At 43.0% G+C, this 21,711-nt stretch overlaps 2 protein-coding genes across 2 annotated transcripts; one reads left to right on the top strand and one right to left on the bottom strand.

Moving 5' to 3' along the window:
- Positions 1-3,264: 3,264 nt before the first annotated feature.
- e2f1 (E2F transcription factor 1) lies at positions 3,265-10,216 on the bottom strand. Its single transcript, XM_070838817.1, has 7 exons — positions 9,965-10,216; positions 9,580-9,679; positions 8,258-8,477; positions 7,969-8,121; positions 7,606-7,720; positions 7,240-7,522; positions 3,265-6,419 (listed from the first exon to the last, which is right to left on the bottom strand). Exons 1-7 carry the CDS (start codon positions 10,214-10,216, stop codon positions 6,178-6,180), a joined length of 1,365 nt encoding a protein of 454 aa, XP_070694918.1. The 3' UTR covers positions 3,265-6,177.
- Positions 10,217-11,879: 1,663 nt separating this feature from the next.
- Positions 11,880-21,342, top strand: znf341 (zinc finger protein 341). Its single transcript, XM_070839834.1, has 16 exons — positions 11,880-11,917; positions 12,506-12,616; positions 13,241-13,431; positions 13,730-13,879; positions 14,097-14,420; positions 14,602-14,785; positions 15,272-15,365; positions 15,480-15,570; positions 16,542-16,725; positions 16,948-17,192; positions 17,325-17,533; positions 18,074-18,170; positions 18,309-18,441; positions 19,171-19,282; positions 19,478-19,548; positions 20,386-21,342. Exons 1-16 carry the CDS (start codon positions 11,887-11,889, stop codon positions 21,021-21,023), a joined length of 2,865 nt encoding a protein of 954 aa, XP_070695935.1. The 5' UTR covers positions 11,880-11,886; the 3' UTR covers positions 21,024-21,342.
- The last annotated feature ends 369 nt before the right edge of the window (positions 21,343-21,711 follow it).

Here is a 21,711-nt window from a genome sequence, read left to right as displayed (position 1 = left end):
GGTCTGACAGCAGGAGTTACAAGCGACTGAAGGAATGACAAGCAGGCCCCACCTTCCCACTGATAAATATCTCAAGCTTCCTCTTTTTTTTCACCTGTCCTCTGGTGACAACCCTTGTCACCAGAGGACAGGAGAAAAAAAGTAGTAGTGATAATTTAATAATTTAAGGACAACCTGGTTGAGCAATGAAAGTATGGTACCTAACTTCAATATACAGCACTAGTGTAACATTCAGTTTAGTTAACTATATGAGAAAGATGCTGCAGGGCCTCTCGAGGACTTTTAATGCACCGAACTCAACAGAAAATGGATGTGAATACATTAGGAGTTAATAGACCAGCACTATGGCATGCCTGATAAGTCCAGTTCACAAGCCCTGTAATAAATACTACTTATTTATGTTTATTTGTTGGTGATTAAACTCATTAAAACTGTTTGTTTGTGGTGTTTTATTGTGATTTTGAGTGTAATATGTTAAAAATATATCAGTATCTATCCTTCTCCATTTATGCAAATAAGGTGAAGAAAACATCTCCCTGAAATTAGCTTTTAATCACATTAACCAACTGGTACCATAAACCTCCAACTCTGATAATAATAATAATAATGTGTCCTCAGTAAAACACATTACATTCACTATAAAATCTTTAAATAGGACGAGTACAGTGCAGTCTTTCAACACGGCCCATCTGCCGTCAACGGGCCTTTTTCACAGCAGACAGTTCGATCTGTCACAGCAGGACAAGCTCAGATGTTACTAATAACATTAACGACATCTCTGTCCCAGTAAACCATGACAGTAAGCCAGCGTGCACAATGTCAGCCAAACTATTTACACCTGTGGTTTTCCCATTGCGACAAGTCAAAGGCTCACGGGGGGATGCTGGATCCAATCCCAGCTGACATTGGGTGAGAGGTGGTGTGCACCCTGGACTGGTCAGGTCAAAATGTGAGTGGAGGTTGTTAAAATGAACCATCTGCCTTTTTTTTAACAATTTTTACAAACTCTTCTATTTTGGGGGAAGACATACAGGGTTCTAACGGCTTTTTAAGAGAAAAATTCAAGAACTTTTCAGACATTTTCAAGGTACCAAACCAAAAATTCTCCCAAAGCCTTTATCATCACATTGTGACCATAACTGCGAATGTGAAACATGCAGAATTCCTTTATACCTACACTAATCACTGTATTTGTCATTTTGCTCATTTTACCAGCTAATCATATTAACTTGATCGGGACTATTTAATGCTTACAAGCGTTTACATGAGTGATTATGTCGATGAGACACCAGCACAAGGAGCATCCTCGAATCCAAACCTTTTCCAAACCTCGAAAACAAAAAAACAAGACCTTGTACAAACCCTGTATGTTGAAAAATAAAGGGCTGCCTCCCAGAAGCAAAGCAGTCAGAGAACAATGTGAAAAGCATTGTTTGAGTGACGCTGCTGTTCCTGGGTTTTGATCTATAAAATAATTACAAATTAAGGATTAAAAAAAGACCAAGGGGCTCTGTGGGGCTGCACTCACACACAAAATGCTAACGTGCTCAGAAAGACTAAGCGAACATGCAGATGTTTAGTTTACTGACTTTTCACATGTATTAGAGAAGCAGTGTGTTATTTGACGTATTAGACACACACCTTTCTCTGGAAAAGGAAAAGCAGATGTTTATTCAGATGTTTGTTTTTGTTGTGAGCTCACAACTGCAGGTGTTGCAACTGAAGATATGACATATGACAGCATTCATATTCCACTGTGTACAGCACAAACTCCCCTAAAAGTCCTTATAATGAAGTCCTCATGCATTATGAGTAAAAGCCAGCGTGCTTTAATGCAGTATCGAAATGCAGGTTTTCTAACTGGTAAAACCAATTCAGAGAATTAAAGACGATGGTAAACGGACTGTACACGTTGCCATCTGCCATCAGGAGGAAACATGCATGTTCAGCACAGTCACACACACACAGCTTCCTCAGAAAACGCTTCTTGTGTTGAGTAATTCTCCCCGAGCACACCTTTCTCTAGAGAGTGACTATCCACCTATACATGGCACACTCCCTCTTTCCTTGTAATCATTCCAGTGATAATCATGTTTAACAATTGAGTGCGACAGCAAAAACAGAAAGTCTTGCACAACACAAGATCATGTTTTACCAATCGTCACCAAAATCACCCTTGAGGGAGAATTCAGAGGGCTCCCTCTAGCTGCTCAGGTGAGATTACATTTACCTGTATGTCATGAACACGGCTAGAAAATGAGTGACTGACCTTCAAATGATTTTTTTTTCTGGTCATGTTTATGTTATTATGTCATTTTTCTAATCATGGTAATTGGAAGATGAGGTGTAGCACATTTCCTCCATCACAAAAACTAAACCTATATTTGTCCTGGAGAAAGGTTTATATCCACAGTGCTCTTTTGAGCTATGTGAAATGCACTTATTTGTAAAGTCTTTAAAATGTGTATTGTTTCACTGATGAGGAAATAAAAATAAATGAGATGGTGTAACTCCACCTAAATGCATTTAATTGATTTCATTCACAAAGTATTTAACGTGTTCATGTTTTCCATAACACATAAAACAAAGATGTGATCATTAACATTCGTTTAACATAGATCTCTTCGGATTGGCTGGTTTACCTGTTAAAGATAATATAAGAACATCCAGAAATGGAAAAATAGAATACTGTATTTCCGGTGTCATATTTTGTTACAGACAGACAAGACGTGGTGCAAATTGGTCAAATCAAAATAGTTAACTTTTATTTTTGTCAAAGAAAATTTGATACAAAAGAGCATATTGGGGCCCATTCATAATAGAAACCTGTACTTTTTTTTTTTCCTTTTTTCTTTTTACCCAGTATGTAGCGACAAAAATAAAATTTGTTAAACAAACAAACGACAAAAAAGTGTAACTGATTGAATAAGTGTAATTGATTGTTAAGTTGCTGGATAAGTTTCCCTTAAAAGCACTTTGAACAGCGACTGAGTCAGCGTTGGAGTCAACTCACTCTCAGTGTGTCAAACTGTGACTTCAACACAGGAAAAGACACCTTTGTACAAAAATACTTGTCTCCTTATGTTCAGATTCCTGCAATTCCCAAAGACACTTACACAGAAGTCTGTTTATCAGGTTTAACTGAAGGTGATTTGATTTCAACCCTGGTGCAAATGTTATCTTGAACTTTTTTCTCCCCCCCCCCTCCCCAAAACAAAAAACCTGAAAGCATTCTTTCAGCACGACCGCACACACACAAAGAAATCCTGATTTGAATATTCATTGATGATTAATATTTGACCTTAACAAGGCACTGCATTTGTCCCGCAAAGAACTCAAACATTAAAAACACAAATTTCACAAAGACTGGCAACATGAACTGCTCAGTTCAGCTGCCGACGGGAGTTAAAGGCTAATAACATGACATATGACAGAAAATATGGTACATTCAAAAGGGTTACACGGGTTATAAAAGAAGCCTTGTGAACATCTTAGCGGCTTGTGATGCCACTCTATGTTGAAAACGTTTTGGATGCTTTTGAAATTATTTGAATTAAGGTTTCCGCAGCCCTGTAGATAAAAGGAAAACATTTACTAAAACGAAAGATGTAGGGTATGATGTTTTCACACATTAACGGCGTGAGGCACCCAAAGGAGACACGATGATAAATGTGCAACCTTAGATTAGCAGTGTTGCCTGCAACATCGAGATGTCAAAACTCTCATCCAAACTGATGTGACACATTACATTAATCACTCCTCAGACATTGCTCTGCATCGTTAGCTAATGCAAAGGTTGCACATGCACAACAGGAAAGACAGGGACATATATTCTCTATGGGGGGGGGGGACACGGCGAAATATAAACATGCTACTAATAAAAGGCTATTTCTCCACTATAGGAGACATTTATCAGTGAAGTACGGGTTTCCTGCCAGAAAAATTAATCAAAATTTTGTACCATTTTTTTCTATTAAAACCCTTTTTTTTTTTCTTTATAAAATAAATATCAAATTCAACAAAACAATTTGTATTAACCACACACATGCACCCGCGCACACAATAAAACCCAGTACTTCAGGAATGCAAAAACATGTTAGCTTACATAACTTAGAAGAAGAAGAAGAAGAAGGAGAAGAAGAAACAGTTTGAAGCTGACACTTCTTACTACAACAGTACTCAACACGTCGCAGGACAGTTTGTCATCTCATACTCTGAGAACATGATGTGAAAACTTCTTTGTTATTGCTGCTTATTTCAACCGACGGGGGGAAAAAGATAAGGTGGTTTCTGAAGAACAAAGTCATGTAGTATTATGTGAAGATGGAGCCTTTTGTGACTGTAACAGAAAAACAACAAGGAATTGATTTTTTTTCGGGGCTGAGATAAAGAGAACCCAGGAACCTCTCTTCACATGGCAGAGGTCATTGATTTAAGGCATGAACATTAACTTTCTGAACTGATTCGAAGTGCATATACCATAAGAGGACGTCCCTGTTTTGAACCAAGAGTTAACTTAACCCCTCCTTGAAGTCATCACTGCTCTACACTGACGCCAGCAGCTGTGCTTCAGTTCACCCATAAAGAGACACAAACCTCACATGCAGTAAAGTAAGTGTGTGGTTTGTGACGACCTATTGAACTAAAGGACCGGCTGGGAGCTTCCCTACATGACAATAACAGCCGAACACGTTTGGGAGCTTTTATCTACAGACATCTGGTGAACTTTTCTCATTTGACCCCTTGACTGAAAAGGTTGGATGGAAAAAAAAAAAAAAAAAAAAAAAAAAAACACACACCGTCTTCAAGCAACCTGTAATAACCAATCATCAACCTACACAACACCCATGAAATGCATCTAAAACATTTACACTTTCACACACGTTTGCATCAAAAAACATCGACTTAAGACTTTGCTCTGCTCCGAACACCTGAGACTATGGCTAAACGCCTAGCTAACTAATAGAGAATAACGTATTCAGTATTAGTTTTTACACGCTAGCATAACTACAGCAGACTACCGTCACCTGGTTTCCAGCACACCGACGAATCTGATCTTTCAGATTTGAATTGTTTGTTTCTCCTCACATTATTTGACTCAGTGTCGAGTCTCTGCCTTTGTCCTTTTGACTTTCTAAAATTGCTTTCGAGCACCGTTCGGTTAAGCCATACGTTTCTCCAGAGGACCGAAGGAAAGGTGCCTTTTGAGGAAAAATACTAAAAATGTCATGGTAAGTGATTATTCTACCATTTATTTGAAGAAAGATGAGGGTCAAGCTTCCCAAAAGCATCTTAGCTCATGCTTGTGTTCATTTTTCACATGAATATGTACATCCTTGTAAAGATGAAGGCGCACGTCTGTTGGTCTGTGGGATTGGAGGGAAATTAAAAATGGACGTTAAGCCGATTCTGACAAAATCTCATTAATCCGCTGTGGGAGACTGCGGAACATGTGCAAATCTAGTCTTTAAGTTGGGGGCAATAATACTCTGAATGCCACTGTCAGACGAAGAGATGTCAGACCGACCAGTCTTTCAGGATTCCAGTGTTTTAGACGAAGCAAATTATGATGGAGAAGCCTTTACTGTTGTGCTTATAATGACCTCTGTCGTTGGGAAACTGCACCTGAGCTCTAAGATGCTTTTGGACAGCCCAGCACCGAATCTGCACTTCTCACCATTCTGGTTTCGCTGAAGCCGCATCAGCTGAGAAAAACACAAACCAGCATTGTGAGAAGCAGCGTGTAAACCGGTCAGTGTAAAGGAAACCAGTCCTATGAGTCCGTGCGCCACACAAACACCTGCACAATCCACTTGGATAAAACATTATCAACAACAACAAAAACCTCACTTGGTACAAAATATCAAAATAACATTCATATAAATAATTTAAATAGCTATTCTAGCGCTAAAGTCTTGGTCTAAAATGTTTCAATGGCCAAAGATAAGTGCTAGTAATGTGCTGTACAATTTGGGGGGGCTTTTTTGAGATTTTGTAGTTGGGGTGGTGTTTTGGGGATCTCAGACAATCATCACACAGACATTTTCCCGCACCTCACAATTAAAACATTAAGCCTGGGTTTTTGACGAACATTCATCCATAAAAGGTTGATTCCCATCCTTTTGAAGCCCCGGGGAACAGAGGAAAAGTCCACATGCTCCTGCTCTCCTTTTTCACCTAACTGTCCCCCAGTACTTGTGATAGGTCGCCAAAGTCACAGTCAAACAGTTCACTGATGCCTTCGTGGTCCTCCAGTCCAAAGTGGTAGTCGTGGCTGTGAGGGGGGGACAGGTTGATGAAACCCTCCAATGGGAGAGAGAGGCCCTCTCCGTTCAGGAAGTCAGAGGAGGACAGGGGTGAGAGGTCAAAATCGGGCATGTCTCCGAGGCTGGTAAACGGGTCGCCTCCCAGGAGGGATTCTGTTACAGAAAGTCAAATGTGAATTGGTCAAAAACCAATTAACTAATCACACAGAAATATAAACCACTGCATGACCACGGCAGCCACAGACACTACATAATAATATTACTGTCTCTGAGTTCCCTGGATGATAAAACCTCTTCGTCAGTACAGAGATACGGCATCAGAGCAACAATCAGCTCAAGTCTGATTATCCAGTCAGGCACAACTAACATTTACTAGTACGATACTAGTAAGAAAAAAACCTGTAAGATCCCCTTTGTTTCACCATTAACTGCCGCGCCAAACACCGGAGTTTGTCATGTGAGACAAACAGAACACTGAGGGTGCAGGAGCTGGTGATAACCAAGCACGAGTTGAAATAACATGAAAACTACGGTAGAGTGGGAACAAGCGCCAATGTCAGCAAGCCAGGCTAACTAGCTGGCTAACTAGCTGGCTAACTAGCTTCCATAAACTTAACAGGACAGTTTCTGTAATGCTAAATGTAAAATCACTACTGGAAATAAGCAATGACATATATATTTTGTTGTTCCCGCAACTTTCTACAGATACATCTTAAGATTTTGGGAAGAGTCTCACTTTTTGAACATTTTTAACCCTTTAACCTTCTGCTCAACCATATGGTAGAGCACATTTTGACTCACTATATCTTATTGTTCATAAAAAAATATTGATTTTTGTAATTAGTGCCCCAAGGAAATAAAATATATAAAGAATAAATTTTTTCATTGCTTTTTTCTTGGTAAGGACGTTAAAGGGTTAATTGAGGAATTCCGATAAAAGCATGTTTAGTCACGAACGAGTGTCAGCACTCACCTGTGTCACCACCTAACACCAGTGATGACGGCTCCTGCTGGGAGGCGGCCGTCACTGTGGACGATGTGGATGCTGGCGATGACACACCCACTTCCAGGGCAGGTGTGGATGTTCTGGCTTGTGATTGGTCTGTGGGCTGTGCGGGAGGTGGGACCAGGGAGGGATCAGCACTGGGTTTCGAGGGACTGCTTCCCGTCACGGGGCTGCAGACGCCGGAGCTATCTTCTGGGCAGAGGAAGACGTCGATTGGACCCCGCGTGCTCTTCAGCGACACCTGGTAACCCTGGGAGACGCAGACAAATGTGCACCGTCAGACCTCCAGATAAACACGCTTCAAAAAAGCTGAATAGCATTCAAGGCCTGTACCTTGCTGGGCTCTGAGACTTGCATCTGGGTCTCTGGCGGAGCTCTGATCACCATGACGAGCTGGTCCGGAGAATCAAATGACTTCCTTAAGTCCTGGCAGCGCACATAGCCCAACGTGATGAACACAACCATTAAGGAATGCAATACAGCTGCAATGCCCTCATTGTTCATCCATTGGATAGCTGAACGCTGACTGTGTACATCCTGTTTTTATACATACATGTCCTATATACATCTAAGTATACATACGGAATGACAATAACATTTTGAAGCTTGAATTTTGAATGCAACATCTTATTTTACATTTATTTGCTGAGCGTGGCAGTTGGGGAGCAGCTGCCCACGGTCCTGTTTGAAGGATATTTCTTGTTCTGTGGCTCCTCTGTGAGCAGTCGGAGCTGCAGGTTGCATTTGGAAATGAGATCGTCCAGCTGCTCCTCGGCCTCCGTGAGGTCACACACCTCCCTCTGCAGCTCCTTATGGCGGGACACCAACGCGGCATCTACTCGATTACCACTGCAGGGGAACACAGCACAGAAACGCTGAGAGACTAAGAGAGAGAGTTTATGGACTCCAAACACACAAACCAGACACTTTTAAATGGGGCCCATCCTACTTAGGGAACATTCATGGCTTTTTTTTTTGTACTCACAGCCACTGGATGTTGTTCTTGGATTTCTTGGAGATGAGCTGGATTCCCTCCAGGACATTGGTTATGTCATAGATGCGTCTCTTCTGGACATCCAGGACCTGCGAGGCCCAGTTCAGGTCCACCACGCCGTCGGCCGACTGGGACAAAAGGTTCAGAAAGCGCTTGGTGGTCAGATTCAACGAGGTGTCATAGCGTGACTTCTCCGTCGTGGTTCGAGGAACTGGAAAGAAAGAGAAGGAGGTTTGCAATTTCTTTCTTTTTACCACACTGGTACCACACCACTCTTGATTCTATGCACGTCCTGCCTAACAGGGGATTCCAGCTAAATACAAATGTCCAAAAATCTAATCAAACTTTGTGTGTGTGTGTGTGTGTGGGGGGGGGGGTTCTTATGGTTTATTTTCTCCAAAGACAAAGCAAGCAGAACAAAGAAATCACGGTTCCTGGTGCCTCTCTTTCGCAGGCAAAAATCCACAGGCCCACCCAGGTGCATTCTGGTCCTTGTATAACATCAGGTACCCATGGTGTCACCCAACAAAACAACAAACGAAACAAAAGCATAACAAAATACCAGTTACTCAAAATACGAATATCCTTAATGAGAAAATAAGTAAGCAAATAACTAGCAGAAGAAAATACAACAGGATCAAAATCTAATCTAAATATAGCGAACACCTAGAATAATCAAATAACACCACTTATTATTAGTTAAAGAACTAAATACTAACAAATAGCTCCTTTAATGCATCTATTAAAATGTTCCTGAGCTATTCGGTTCCACTTTCACTTTCAAGGGAGAATTTGTCCGTTTTAAGGCTCAAGTTAATGTTTGCACTCCTTGTTAGATCATGCCTGGCATTCATCCCAACTGAAAAGACATATGACATGAATTTGATTCGGTCTTTTACAAGTCAAGTCTGTTTCCTTTATGGCTTGTTTTGCATGTAATGAAGCGTGACACCTGTAAACAACCATTCAAAGCTCCAACCAAAACTACTGATCAAGATCAATAGGAAGGGGAAGAAAACATTAATGAATTAATACATGATAATGCTCTGTTGTCTGCTGGAACAGACCAATAGTTGTAATTATTTCTGACATTAGTCGTCATGGTGAGGACAAAGACTTGGTTGGCAGGCTGTTGTCAGTGCTGATAAAGGGACAGCTGCTTTTAGGACAATGGCGGCTGCAGCAAAGGTCAGAGTATCATGCTGACGTGTTGCTTCTGCTGTGACTTTTGGGTAACAATGAGGAAAAACTCAGCAGAATAAGCTTTGTGTGTGTGTGTGTGTGTGTGTGTGTGTGTGTGTGTGTGTGTGTACCTCTGGGAGGGGCAGGTGTGGAGGGAGGTGCTTGGCCTATGGACGGTCGAGTGGTGCTGACATACTGATGGTCACTATCAAGGTCCAACTTCCTCTTTACCTGCAGAATTACAAACAGTTTTAGACAGAAACACAGACACTGTCGAAAATACGCCGTCATAATTATGTTCATGCATGTTAATACAATCATTACAGTTATTACAACTTATACTGACACATCTGTAAGCAACAGGTGGGTGGATGTGTACAGCTTTGCTACGCAGGCAGAAGCAGGTTCAGGTAAACATTTCGACATCACATGTTAAAGGAGAGCTCCTCAGCTGACCACTTCCCCCATCTCTCTTTCACTTTCCCTCTCTACCCCCCCCCCCCACTGTCTCCTCACCGGCGGTCTTCCCAGAGCCGGTCGCCTCTTGTCCTGGATCCCCACGTCAGCGGGGCCCTGCGGAGTGGCAAACAGCAGGATTTCCCCCGTGCTGGTGGGGGCGGCTGCCGGGTGGAGTCCCTCATTGCTGGGGCTGGTGATGATCACTATCTGGTGGTCCTGGCCCAGGTCAATGCTCCCAGAGTTCAGCAAAGTCTCAAAGTCAGCCAACAGATCCTCTGATGTCTGCCCCGTTATCAGGGTCTCTGACATGGCCAGTGCGTCACCGGTTCCCCCTTCACTGGACTTTTGAGGGGTGTCACAAGCTAAGATGCTGCTGACTCTCAACACCCACTTGTGTGTGCTGACATTAAGGTACAATGGTGAAGCCTGGTCAAAGTCTGCCTGCACATTTCTTTAAAAACATCCTCTTCTTCTAGTCTCCATCTTGCTGTTAACAAACTAGAAGCTGCTATAAATACATTATAACCAACACCATCACTCACACATAAATGATACCAACACAAGCTAACTGCTGGTGGTGAAACAGCAAGACAGGATTTTTTCTGCCAAACAGGAAATTTGGCAAATTAAAATGATATTGCTAAATGCGCACAAACTCGGGAGATGATACGTTATCGAGGAAAGAGGAGACTTTGGCCGCGGCGGTGACAACCAGCAGTAGGTTAGCGAGCTAGCTAAGGGAGCAAGCTAATCTTTTGTTTTCATCTCTCCTGTCAGTACAGTAGAGCCGCGAGGCCTGGCCACACTGCCCCTGACACAGCTACCGAGCCTGCTAACCAGCTAGCTTAACTCCCCCTCAACAAAGACCGGCAGAAGTTAACAAACAACCCCGTGCAGCCGCAAAACTACCAGTTAAAGCGCACAAAACGATATTATTTCCCCCTCAGACCTAAAACGAAGCGTAGTTAATCGGCTACTAAAACTTTATAGCACCACTCCTGGAGGAAGCTACCGGAATAAAATACCTACACTGCAAAAAGGGCATCGCCACAACTCATGAGCATCTTGGAGAGTGTGTGCGGGGAAGCGGCGGCTAGTTCGGCGGTGTATACGAGGATATCGTAATATAGGGCAGATTAGCATGCTAGCTAAGTTATTAGCCGCAATTCTTCAACCCCCTCGTTTTGTTGGGGCACGCAGGAAGCAGTCCGACAAAACTGGAAATGTAAGGAAATAAAGCGGTGAAATACACACGCGTCCTTTAACAGAGCGGCCGCCGGTCCCTCGGTGGCTCACTCCGGGCGCGGTCCATCTATAAAAGCGCCGTCTCGACCCCGTTATCGCCTGTTATTGTTGTTATTGTCCCAGCTGATCTACATCTAAACAAGGATCGGACGGTTTTCGCGCGAAATCTTTTTTGCCGCGAAACCGGCACGTGTACGAATCCGGCGGCTGCCATTGGTCGAAAAGCTGTACTTTCCGCAGGGCGGGATATGAGGCCTCTGATTGGTGGAGACGGTGGTCTGTCATTTAAACGATCGCAGAATCATCGATGCGGAGCCGCATTCAAGCCCCACGGAAATAACAGCTTCACGTTCACTTCCCACCATACTTAGGCTTCATTTCGCGTATTCACATTATTACAAATTAACATCATAGCCTGTGTTATTGTTACACTCAAAGCTGAAGCGTGTCACTACCTCAGTTTAATTTTGTGTCGCATGAGAACATATTTTTGAGCAACAAAATACTTAATCGTAATGTTTTGATGTTCTCAGACAAACAACAAGCTGTGCTTCCAGTGGATGCATATGTTTTACACCCTTTCAGTCCACCATGACTATTAATTAAGCACATGTGTGACTCTAATGTGTTGGTTTTGTTGTTTTCTGTGGACTTTCCCACCGTGTGAACGTTGCGCAGCTCAACAGGCAGCCCCTGCCGAACGAGCGCCTATCGCGCAGCAGAAGAGCTACAAGATGGCGCAGGCAATATTTGAAGTGCTTGAAGGTAGGAATAATTTCATAATAACCACGTAACTACAACTCGAATGACACTTAATGTGTTTTTCAAACAGTGTCGATATACCAGGGCCGTTTCAACGTGCAGAAAACTCTGTATAAAACAATGCAAATGCGTCTTGTTTGTGCTATAACAATCAAAACATGCCACAGAGGGGAGAATGACTATGACTGTAAACAAACAGACACATTGATTCTTGTGCAGACTTCGTGGCCAGTTTGTGTCTGTGAGTTGTTCTCACCCTGTTGTACACAGGCAATAACATAACATGTCCCCTCTTGCTCCTCAGACATTTCTTTGCTGCAGGCCCTTTTGCAAACACACTGCATCACTGCTATGTGTGTGTTGCTGTTGTACTAATCCTCCTGAGGTGTTGATCATTATGATCACAGAGTAAATACAGAAACACTCAGTCAGAATCTCGATTTAAAACATGCACCATTTTCACATCTGGAGGTTTAGCAGACTGTCATTTTCAGATTTAAGTGAAAAACACAGCCACCAAGTACCCAGAATACAGTGGAGCTTCGCAGCATGTTACTCCACCCTCCTCCTCCTCCTCTTCTTCCTCTTCAGGCATGGACAACCAGACAGTGTTGGCGGTCCAGTCCCTGCTGGATGGCCAAGGCGGGGTTCCTGACCCAAACAACCAGAATGTCTCTGGGACGTCCGCTATCCAGTCCATGGGTACGTACAGCGAACAGGGCAGTGGAGTGATTACAAAGCAAACAGAATACAGTTAGAAGAGTGTCTGGGCTGACTGTAGCCAAGTAGATCCACAGAGTAGAAAGCCACCAAGCCAGAACGGCAGGATCAGTTTAATGTGAATATACATGTTAAGAAAAAGGAACACATTTACTTTGATTAGGTGAAACAGGCAGTGTTATTATCGTGTTTTACTGATGGAGATTATAGGTGACAAGGAGCAACAAAAAAAAAAAACAACTGGCTGTATAATCAGGAGGTGCTGAACATCAAGTGCTGCCCCTCACGTCTGTGACTTCTGTCCGTTTTGTCTTTGAGAAAGTTCCCGTCGCCGACACTTTGACTAAACCGCTGCGAAGTAATTTAAGGGTTCAGGATTGCATGAGGTCTTGTACGCTCTCCAACCCAACAGTAGCAGTCACACTGTTATGAGGTGCTCACTGAGTGGTTGTTTCTGCACCATCATGTTGTGATGATACAGTCTGGGAGACTTTTTTTTCTGCTCAAGATAGTGACCTGATTTTTCTTCGAATTATTCCAAACAAACCACTTTTACCAATTCTTGAAATCTAAAATGCATCATCACATGTTTCGTCCTTCCTGCAGACGACGAGGACGTGTTCCTGTGCGGGAAGTGTAAGAAACAGTTCAATTCTCTGCCAGCGTTCATGACGCACAAGAGGGAGCAGTGTCAGTCTAGTGCGCCTTCACTGTCCACAGTGTCCTTGGCCTCCACCAACGCCTACACATCCGTCCCGTCCATCAGCTCTGGACCACAGACTCCTGCCAACAGACAGGTGAGGACAGTGAGGGTTTCTTTTATGTAGGTGAATGATGCATTGTCTAAGTTTGATAGTAGATTAGGTCATACTTTGTAGATGTATCCGTAAAATGATGCAGCAACATTCAATTTGTCTCCTGAGACTATGACACATATTTATTAGTTACAATTGTGATGACAGTATTTATCAAAGTAGGTAAGAATTATTCTTCAATCATGCACTGTTACTCACTTATGTGTGTTTTTTTTTTTCCTGAGCCAAGACTGCAAAAGCAACTCATATATTTGTGAATTATTCCCCACATATGCATCAGGTATCCACCTACATCACAGTCCCTCCCTCCCCGCTGACACACACTCTGGTCCAGGGCAACGTGCTGGTCAGTGATGATGTTCTCATGTCTGCTATCTCAGCCTTCACCTCCATCGACCAGCCAATGGCAGCCATGCAGACACCTATACAGGTACGGCAGCACAGTTTGCCTCCCGTCACTTTAGCATTCTTGCCAGGCAGGCTACGTGTGTTGTGCTTTCTATTTAAAGTCACCAAAATCCCCTGAAGAGTGAGATGAGTCAGAGCTAATATGTGACAGCTGGTAATGTCCAGATTGAGTGTAAATAAAATAATAACCTTTTGCTGCACTATTATCAAATCTGTCTGCTTCCTTCTTTGCTTTGCAGAGTAACCTGAGCATGCACACAGCTGGTGTATCTTACCTGCAACACCATCACCACCACCATCACCATCATCATCACCACCAGCAGCATCAGCAGCAGCAGCAGCAGCAGCAGCAGCAGCAGCAGTCCTCCCACCCCCTGCCCTCTAGCCAGACACCGGCCCACCCTCTGCCAGCTGGACAGCCCGCCCAGCAGCCACTCTCCTCACAGGTCCCAGCGAGCCACAGCAACTCAGTGGTCCAGGTGTACAGCACGCTGCCCCACATGGCTGGGGGTGGTGGTGCAGAGATCCACACCCTGGGTCTGCAGCCTTTCCATCCTGTACAAGTGAGTAAAGCTTGCTGTTTGGTTACCATTATTATATAGTATTAGATATGTCGTGCATCATTTAATTCCAGACCCTCCAGGCTGTGATGGCTGAAGGAAGAAAGACTTTAAAAATCCCCAAATGACGTGATAAGATAAGGAATGTAGTTGCATGATGACAACGTTAGTGTGTCTCCCTCAGGTGCCCAGTCAGTGCGTGGAGAGCCAGTCATTCACCACCCCTCCGGTCTACAGCCCCGGTAAGCAGGGCACCAAAACAAAGATCTGCAGCATCACCACCAACCTGACAGAGCTGGGTGACTTTGAAAAGGTGATCATCCCCAAACGACCACGGAATAACAAAAAATGCCCAGATGGAGCCACAGGTATGTATGTGAAACACTGTTTAGATCACAGAAAGCACACATCTCATTTTTCAGATCAAATACTACTGCTGTTAGCGCCACAGCAATAGGGATAACACGTTCATGCTGACTTCTGAGAGCTGAATGCTAGAATCAGAATCAGGTTTATTAGCAATTTTCCACATTACAAGGAATTTGCATTGGTATATTGGTGCATAAATAAGAAACAGAAATGTAAAATCTAAGAATGTACAATGAGATATTTACAATACGCAGAATAAGAAAAATAAAATCGTGAAAAATATGTGCAATATATCTGTTTTTAAAATGATTGAGCTGCACAGTTTGTGCAGGAGAACTGCATTAAAGGGGTGTGGATTGATCCCCTATAAAACGTATAAGGTTATTATCATTAAGTAATGACACTGCACATGAACACATGGATGTGGATTGTATAACGATGATCGTAGGATATATAATATTCATTCTCTGCATTTTACTCCTCAGCAGAGCAGCTAAAAGGAAAAGGTCCACGGCTGAAGTGCAATTTCTGTGACAAAATCTTCTCCAAAAACTTTGATCTTCAGCAGCACATTAGAAGGTAAGTGACTGGCCAGGATGGTGGACTGTAGCCATTTTAAAAAGACAGATGAAGAAGAAAACATGACTCATTTCCCCCTCCAGTCATGACCTCTAACTTCTTTTCTTCCCACAGTCACACAGGAGAGAAGCCGTTTCAGTGCATCGTCTGCGGCCGAGCCTTTGCCCAAAAGTCCAACGTGAAGAAACACATGCAGACACACAAGGTTCTGAATAGTTTGTGATTGTACTCGCTGACGTGAATCTGTTTTAAAAGCCTGCATTCTCCACACCAGAACATCCTCAGTAGTCATTACAAACAGTGTGGTTGATGTCAAACACACTCCAGTATGGATAAAGTCAAGCGTACAAAAAGTCTAACAAACAAAAAAACTATTCATCTTAAATTTCAGGACACTAGCTCAACACTGGCTTAGTAATTTGCTAAGTGACTCTTCACAAAGCCCTGATTATTTCAAGTGTCTGACAACAGTACTTAAAGAATTCCTACAGAAATACTGTAAGATCAGTTTTGTTTAACCAGGAAGAGCTTTATTGTTGTTGTATTGTGCTATTCAAACCCACCAGACTCCACTGACAAATTTTACCTTGCAGGAGAGGCTGGTCCACTGCTATCTCAATCATTATTTTTCTTGTATTGTGTGTTCCACAAATATCATGTTGGATCTGAACTAACGCTTTAAAACTGCCAAAGTCATACAATATCACCAAACCCTAAGTGACTGAGACAGAAAGTAGACCAGCAACTCCTGCATAAAATTACTGTTTTTGCCAATGTCGTCTGGTGACATTGAAGCAAGCGATATACTGGCTGTTTCTGGTTAAACAAAAAGGATCTTACAGGTCCATCTCTGTTGGGATACTTTGCAGTATGTTGTCAGACACTTGAAATAACAATCTCAGCCCGTCAGTGGCGAAAACAAACACTCGCCCTGATGGATTTACATTTCAGCCATTGTAACTCGTTGTTTGATGTGTCCAAAATGTGTATATAAAATAGGGCCCAGGTTTAAAAATACCTTTAAAAGCCGTTCACTGAAACAGCTACTGGCTGGGATTGTTGTTTGTGGAGTTTTGTGCAAAAGTTGGTTTGCTGTAAAACTGAATGGAAAATGTTTCATAAAGCACTTCCTTCGATTATTCATTGACAGTAACAACAACTGTCTTTGCCTTAAAGGTGTGGCCTATGGGTGTAGCCAGCACGGTGTCAAGATTACCGATCACAGTAAAGGTGGTCCCAGTGTCATCCAATGAGGAGGAGGGGGGCGGCGACCAGCAGCCGCAACAAGGTGACCCGGAGGAGGAGGGATCACAGCAGCAGGATAGTCAAACACAAGAAGAAGAAGAGGCAGCTCAAACAGGTAACATCAGGTTAATACAACAGCACATTTATGCAGCAAATGTAAATTATAATGATGACATTGTACAAGGAGTAAAATGCAACACACGTTTTAAAGTTTCAAATTTCATTTTGTATTTTATTTAGCTGTTCTTGTACTTTTTTTTTAAAAAACCCTAAAAAGTAATAGCAGCCACAGATCCAAGCAGTGAATTTAGTGAGCAAATACAACTCTTGATTGCAGAAGCTCCAGGGGAGTTGGAGGAGAGCGCGACCGAGGCTCAGGCTGACCCGGAGGTCAGCCGGGGGGAAGCCTCACAGAACGGGCATCCTCAGGTGCAGATGCAGTCCAACCAGAGCCAACAGTGCCAAGCTCAGACCAAACAGATCGTTGTGATAGACAGCTCCTACCAGTGCCAGTTCTGCGCCTGCAAGTTCAAGACCTACTTCCAGCTCAAGTCCCACCTGACCCAGCACAAAGGGGAGCAGGTGAGTTCACGGGAAGGTACGCTGCATGTGGGGGGTGTCGTCATGCTTAAACCTGACCATTGACTGACGAAGATGCATCAAAGTAACGACACATTCGAGTCGAAGTTAATGGCCGTGCTCACTTCCCTGCAGGTTTATAAGTGCGTGTTGAAGTCCTGCTCCCAGACCTTCCAGAAGTTGGATCAGTTCCTGGAGCACATCAGGACGCACCAGGAGCAGCTGACCTACCGCTGCCACCTCTGCAGCAAGGTGTTCCCCTCGCTGTTCGAACTGGGAGTCCACCAGTACTCCCACTGCTTCTGCCCGCAACAGAACACACGCAAAGAAACCACCGTCTACAGGTCAGCTCAATGACGCGCCCTCGTGTATAGATTGCATATTAGCTATAGCAGAACAGAGGGCTGAACACTTGGATCCCTGGGTCAGCTGAAATGGTCTGAAATGACCCAAAATATGGGTGAGAGACAGCAGCTCTCATAGATTAAGTCTTATATTTTAGCAGCCATTTATAGAGATCGACATCTTCAGTAAGAATGAAAGGGCCACAGATAGGGCAGGGAAGTTGGAATATATTGAGAGACAGACTAACACATTATTAGATTTGGTCTTTTGGTCCATGGGATTTGTTAACAGTAAAAATATAGAGCAGCGGCAACCTCATTCTTTAGAGAGTTTGGCAGCAGGAAAAGTCCCAACAGGTGCAGTTTCAACTGTATATGTAAGTCAAGCTGAACATGGACTTGTGGTGGCGATCCTCCTCCAGGCTGCGCTTGGAGCTCATTTTATGTTCTTGCCTGTCTGGTATGACAGGTATGCTACGGTAGCCGGTCATTCTTATCCTGAACACACACCACCACTTTTTTCCTTGTGTTTCAACTCAGGTGTGTGAAGTGTCAAAGCAGATATTCCACCCAGGAGGCACTGGAACAACATCTGCTGACCGCCTCACACAGCTTCCCCTGCCCACACTGTCAAAAGGTACCACACACACACACATTCATGTGATCACGCATGAACTGTACACATCTGGAGGTATCATGGTTAGCGACTATTGCAGTGACATTTGGACTCTGGAAGTGAATCTGGTTTTCAGATCTCCTCTCTCTTGGCCATCAGGTTTTCCCATGTGAACGGTATTTCAGACGCCACCTCCCCACTCACGGCATCGGGGGGAGGTTCAAGTGTCAGATCTGCAAGAAGGCTTTCAAGACAGAGCACTACCTCAAACTGCACACACGCATTCACTCAGGTACGAAGGACTTCTCATAACACACGAGGACTTTGAGCCACTAGACAGCTGTGCATTGTCTTAGTGTATAAGTAAGAATCATAATAAGAATCACGTGTTAATATTTTTGGGGTCTCATTGCTGGAGATTCTCTGTTGATGATGTGTGAGTTTCTGCAGGTATCAGTATTTTTGGAAGCCAGTTCTGCTCTTTATTTCTATCACACCAGAAGAAGTATAGAAATATCACTTTGTAGGATTTAGCTGAATAAAGAGATTGCAGATCGCAACCAACTAAATATCCCTCGGCTCACCCCTCCACTCGGAGAGACTTGGTGACCGAAGGATTTGCGCTCCCTTACTTTTTCTCGTGTTAAATCATTAGTTTGATCCTTTGTTTGTCACGACATAAATGATATTCCTCTGCTTTCTTCTTGTTCATCTTCCATTCGGTGCATTTATGTCGACATAAAGAGCTCATTCTGAGGAAACAAAAACACACAATAAATGAATATATATATAAAAAAAAAAAAAGATCTCACACACTGAACTTTTAAGGAAATGTTTAACAATACCTTAATAATGTCTGAGTAAATATCCGGGCTTCTAGTTTAATCACTTGATCTAAGTTGGCTAACATGTTGCCGCTGAATTGATATCGTTACGTTTGCCACCATTTGTATGAAAGTGATCACTGTACACGTCATTGATCCAAATAAAGGTTTGAGACTGAATCGGATTCCTTTCGCAGGTGAAAAGCCATACAAATGCTCCCTCTGTGAGGCGACGTTCAACAGGAAGGACAAAGTGAAGCGACACATGCTCATCCACGAACCCTTCAAGAAGTACAAGTGTCCCTTCAGGTGAGGCTCTCCGATAGTCAGTCCCTTTTTAGTTACCTCATCCTTCCCATCTTCCCTACTTGATTCTTTCATTTGTTTTCAACTTTTCTCACATCTAACCTTCTTTGCTTTTCCTCCTTTGCCGTCCCTCTTTTTTTTTTTTTCTCTCTCATAAATGATTTAACTTAATTTTATGCCAACTTATTTTTTCATCAGGACACACGTAGGCTGCACCAAAGAATTCAACAGACCGGACAAACTGAAAGCCCACATTCTGTCACACTCTGGTGAGTGAATGATCCCGTTGGCAGTTCTTCTTATTATTCGTGATAATTAGCATTTTTACGTGTCTTGATAAAGACGATTTCTAACAAGTGGCTAAATGAGACCACAGAGGTTGTCGGTGACGTTACACCAAACACAGACACTCACCTACCGGCTAGTCAGCATTCACAGCTTCCAGTTGTTTAAGCTATTTCACTTCAAACTTTCCAACATGTAGATCGATTTATAGTATTTCACAATCATAGTTTTTTCAAACTGTAGTGTAGCTTAGTGGTGGTGAAGAAGTAACGTAGTTTGTTTACAGCCTAATGTTTTTACAGCCTTTATTTCTGGTGTTTGCTTAAAAAAAAAAAAAAAAACGTAGTGTCCATTTGTGAAGATTTTTTTTGCTGAACAAAACCGGCAAGTATCATAAACTTTTGTTTGCCACGGAGCTTATTTTCTGTGATAATACAAAATCCATTGGAAAAATCCAAGTGGCTTTTAGTCGAGGGAACCAGGACGATGCTAACTTCTGGGTTGGCCTACAAAAATACATTTCTACGTCCTTTCCCACATGATTTATCTCGTAAACGGCCGGTCTGTTAGCAGAATAGCTAAATCTATTTATATAAAAGTCAGTGAGCAGACCCACTAGATTAGACATCGGTAGTGACCCAGATATGGAGATGTTGCTATTTGAGACTTGACTCCTAATCCTGCAAAGAGAATATTTGCAGGGCCGAGACATTAAACAAAGTGATAGGAATAGGAATAGCCAGCTTCTACCTCCAGAGCAGCTTCAATTCCACAAACGTCTTTACTAAAATGATTCTTTTAAACGCCTGTTTCTCCTCCAGGTATCAAGCCCTACAAGTGTCTATTTTGTCAGAAGGCGTTCAGCCGCAGGGCTCACATGCTCGAGCATCAGCAGTCCCACACGGATAACTACCGCTTCAGATGCTCCACCTGCAACAAGGGATTCACCAGACAGAGCTATTACAGAGATCACAAATGTCCTGCAGCAGGGAACGGGACAGGAGGCGAGGGGGCCGCTGGAGAGGCAGAGGAAGACGAGGGGGCAGGAGTACAGATGGCCGAGGAGAAGGATGGAGAGGATGGCGGGAGGAGGTTTATGAGAAAGCCAAAACAGACGGGGACTGGTGGAGATGACAGAGAGAAGGACTGTAGCTCCAAGAGCAGCCAAGAGCAGGCGGAAACACACGGGGAGGAGGAGGAAGACGAGGAGGAGGAGGAGGAGGAGGAGGAAGAGGAGGAAGAAGAAGAGGAGGAGGAGGAGGGAGAGGAGGAGGAGGAGGAGGAGGAGGAGGGGAGGAGGACTGACGAGGGTTGTCAGGCTGCAATGTCAATAACCACCGCTGAAGGGCAGAGGGAAAGAGAAGAGGAGGAGGAGGATGACGGGATGGAACACGGTGGAGAGGCGCTGGAGCAGATTCAGAGCAATGACCAAAACTGTCTACAGCAGCCATGTTTGTAGTTTTATGCGCCATCTTTGTAGAAACATTTCCTGGACTCCAATCAAACAAACTCAACTATTATTTAATTTAAAAAAAAAAAAGAAACACTGAGAGTCTGGGAAATGTTATCATTTGTTTTACATTAAAACGATTTCAATTGTACACACTGATTTTAAATATTTTACTGTAAATGAAAATGATTTCGTGGGGTACATTATGTTACCGGGTAGTTTCTACAGTATACGGCCAAAATAACCAGTGGACCATTTCCATGTTCTTGTGTACATGTGGTTCATTTAAAATGTCATTTAATGTAGCAAAAGTTAAATTATTAAAAGTTTAAACATCTCAGTATATATTTTATTTATGTCCATATAAATGTTCTTGCATTCAGTAAAATTCCACCCTCTGCTCTGTTATTTTACTGTTATGTTTGATCCATCTGACATTTCAGTTTGATAAATTTGTTGGCGTACAGTCTCTCTTAACTATCCTCACTAACTTCCACTTCATCTGCCGATTTCCTAGTTTTCTCAGACTACCTCAGTGAGAGCACAGAGAAACGTTTACATCCACCAGTGTATTCGAGTCCAAAGTGGTGAAGGCTCTCAAATCCTACAAACCATTATCATAATGTGTTCCTGTGCACCGACAGAGTAACAACTATATAAAATCTGGATGCAGCGAAGTCCCTTAAGGTGACCGAGC

Source organism: Pempheris klunzingeri, chromosome 11 (genome assembly GCF_042242105.1).
Source record: "Pempheris klunzingeri isolate RE-2024b chromosome 11, fPemKlu1.hap1, whole genome shotgun sequence".
NCBI lineage: Eukaryota > Metazoa > Chordata > Actinopteri > Acropomatiformes > Pempheridae > Pempheris > Pempheris klunzingeri.
This window is presented reverse-complemented; position numbering and strand designations above follow the sequence as displayed.

Bases quoted from the DNA above. Each gene is read 5' to 3' on its own strand.
- e2f1 (XM_070838817.1), bottom strand. From the start codon at position 10,216: ATGTCAGAGACCCTGATAACGGGGCAGACATCAGAGGATCTGTTGGCT. The intron at 8,478-9,579 runs GTACACACACAC...CTTTCTTTCCAG, and splicing joins CACACCTGCCCCTCCCAGAG to TTCCTCGAACCACGACGGAG. The intron at 7,523-7,605 runs GTACAGGCCTTG...TGCGTCTCCCAG, and splicing joins AAGTCTCAGAGCCCAGCAAG to GGTTACCAGGTGTCGCTGAA.
- znf341 (XM_070839834.1), top strand. From the start codon at position 11,887: ATGGCGCAGGCAATATTTGAAGTGCTTGAAG. The intron at 11,918-12,505 runs GTAGGAATAATT...CTTCCTCTTCAG, and splicing joins AATATTTGAAGTGCTTGAAG to GCATGGACAACCAGACAGTG. The intron at 14,421-14,601 runs GTGAGTAAAGCT...TGTCTCCCTCAG, and splicing joins AGCCTTTCCATCCTGTACAA to GTGCCCAGTCAGTGCGTGGA.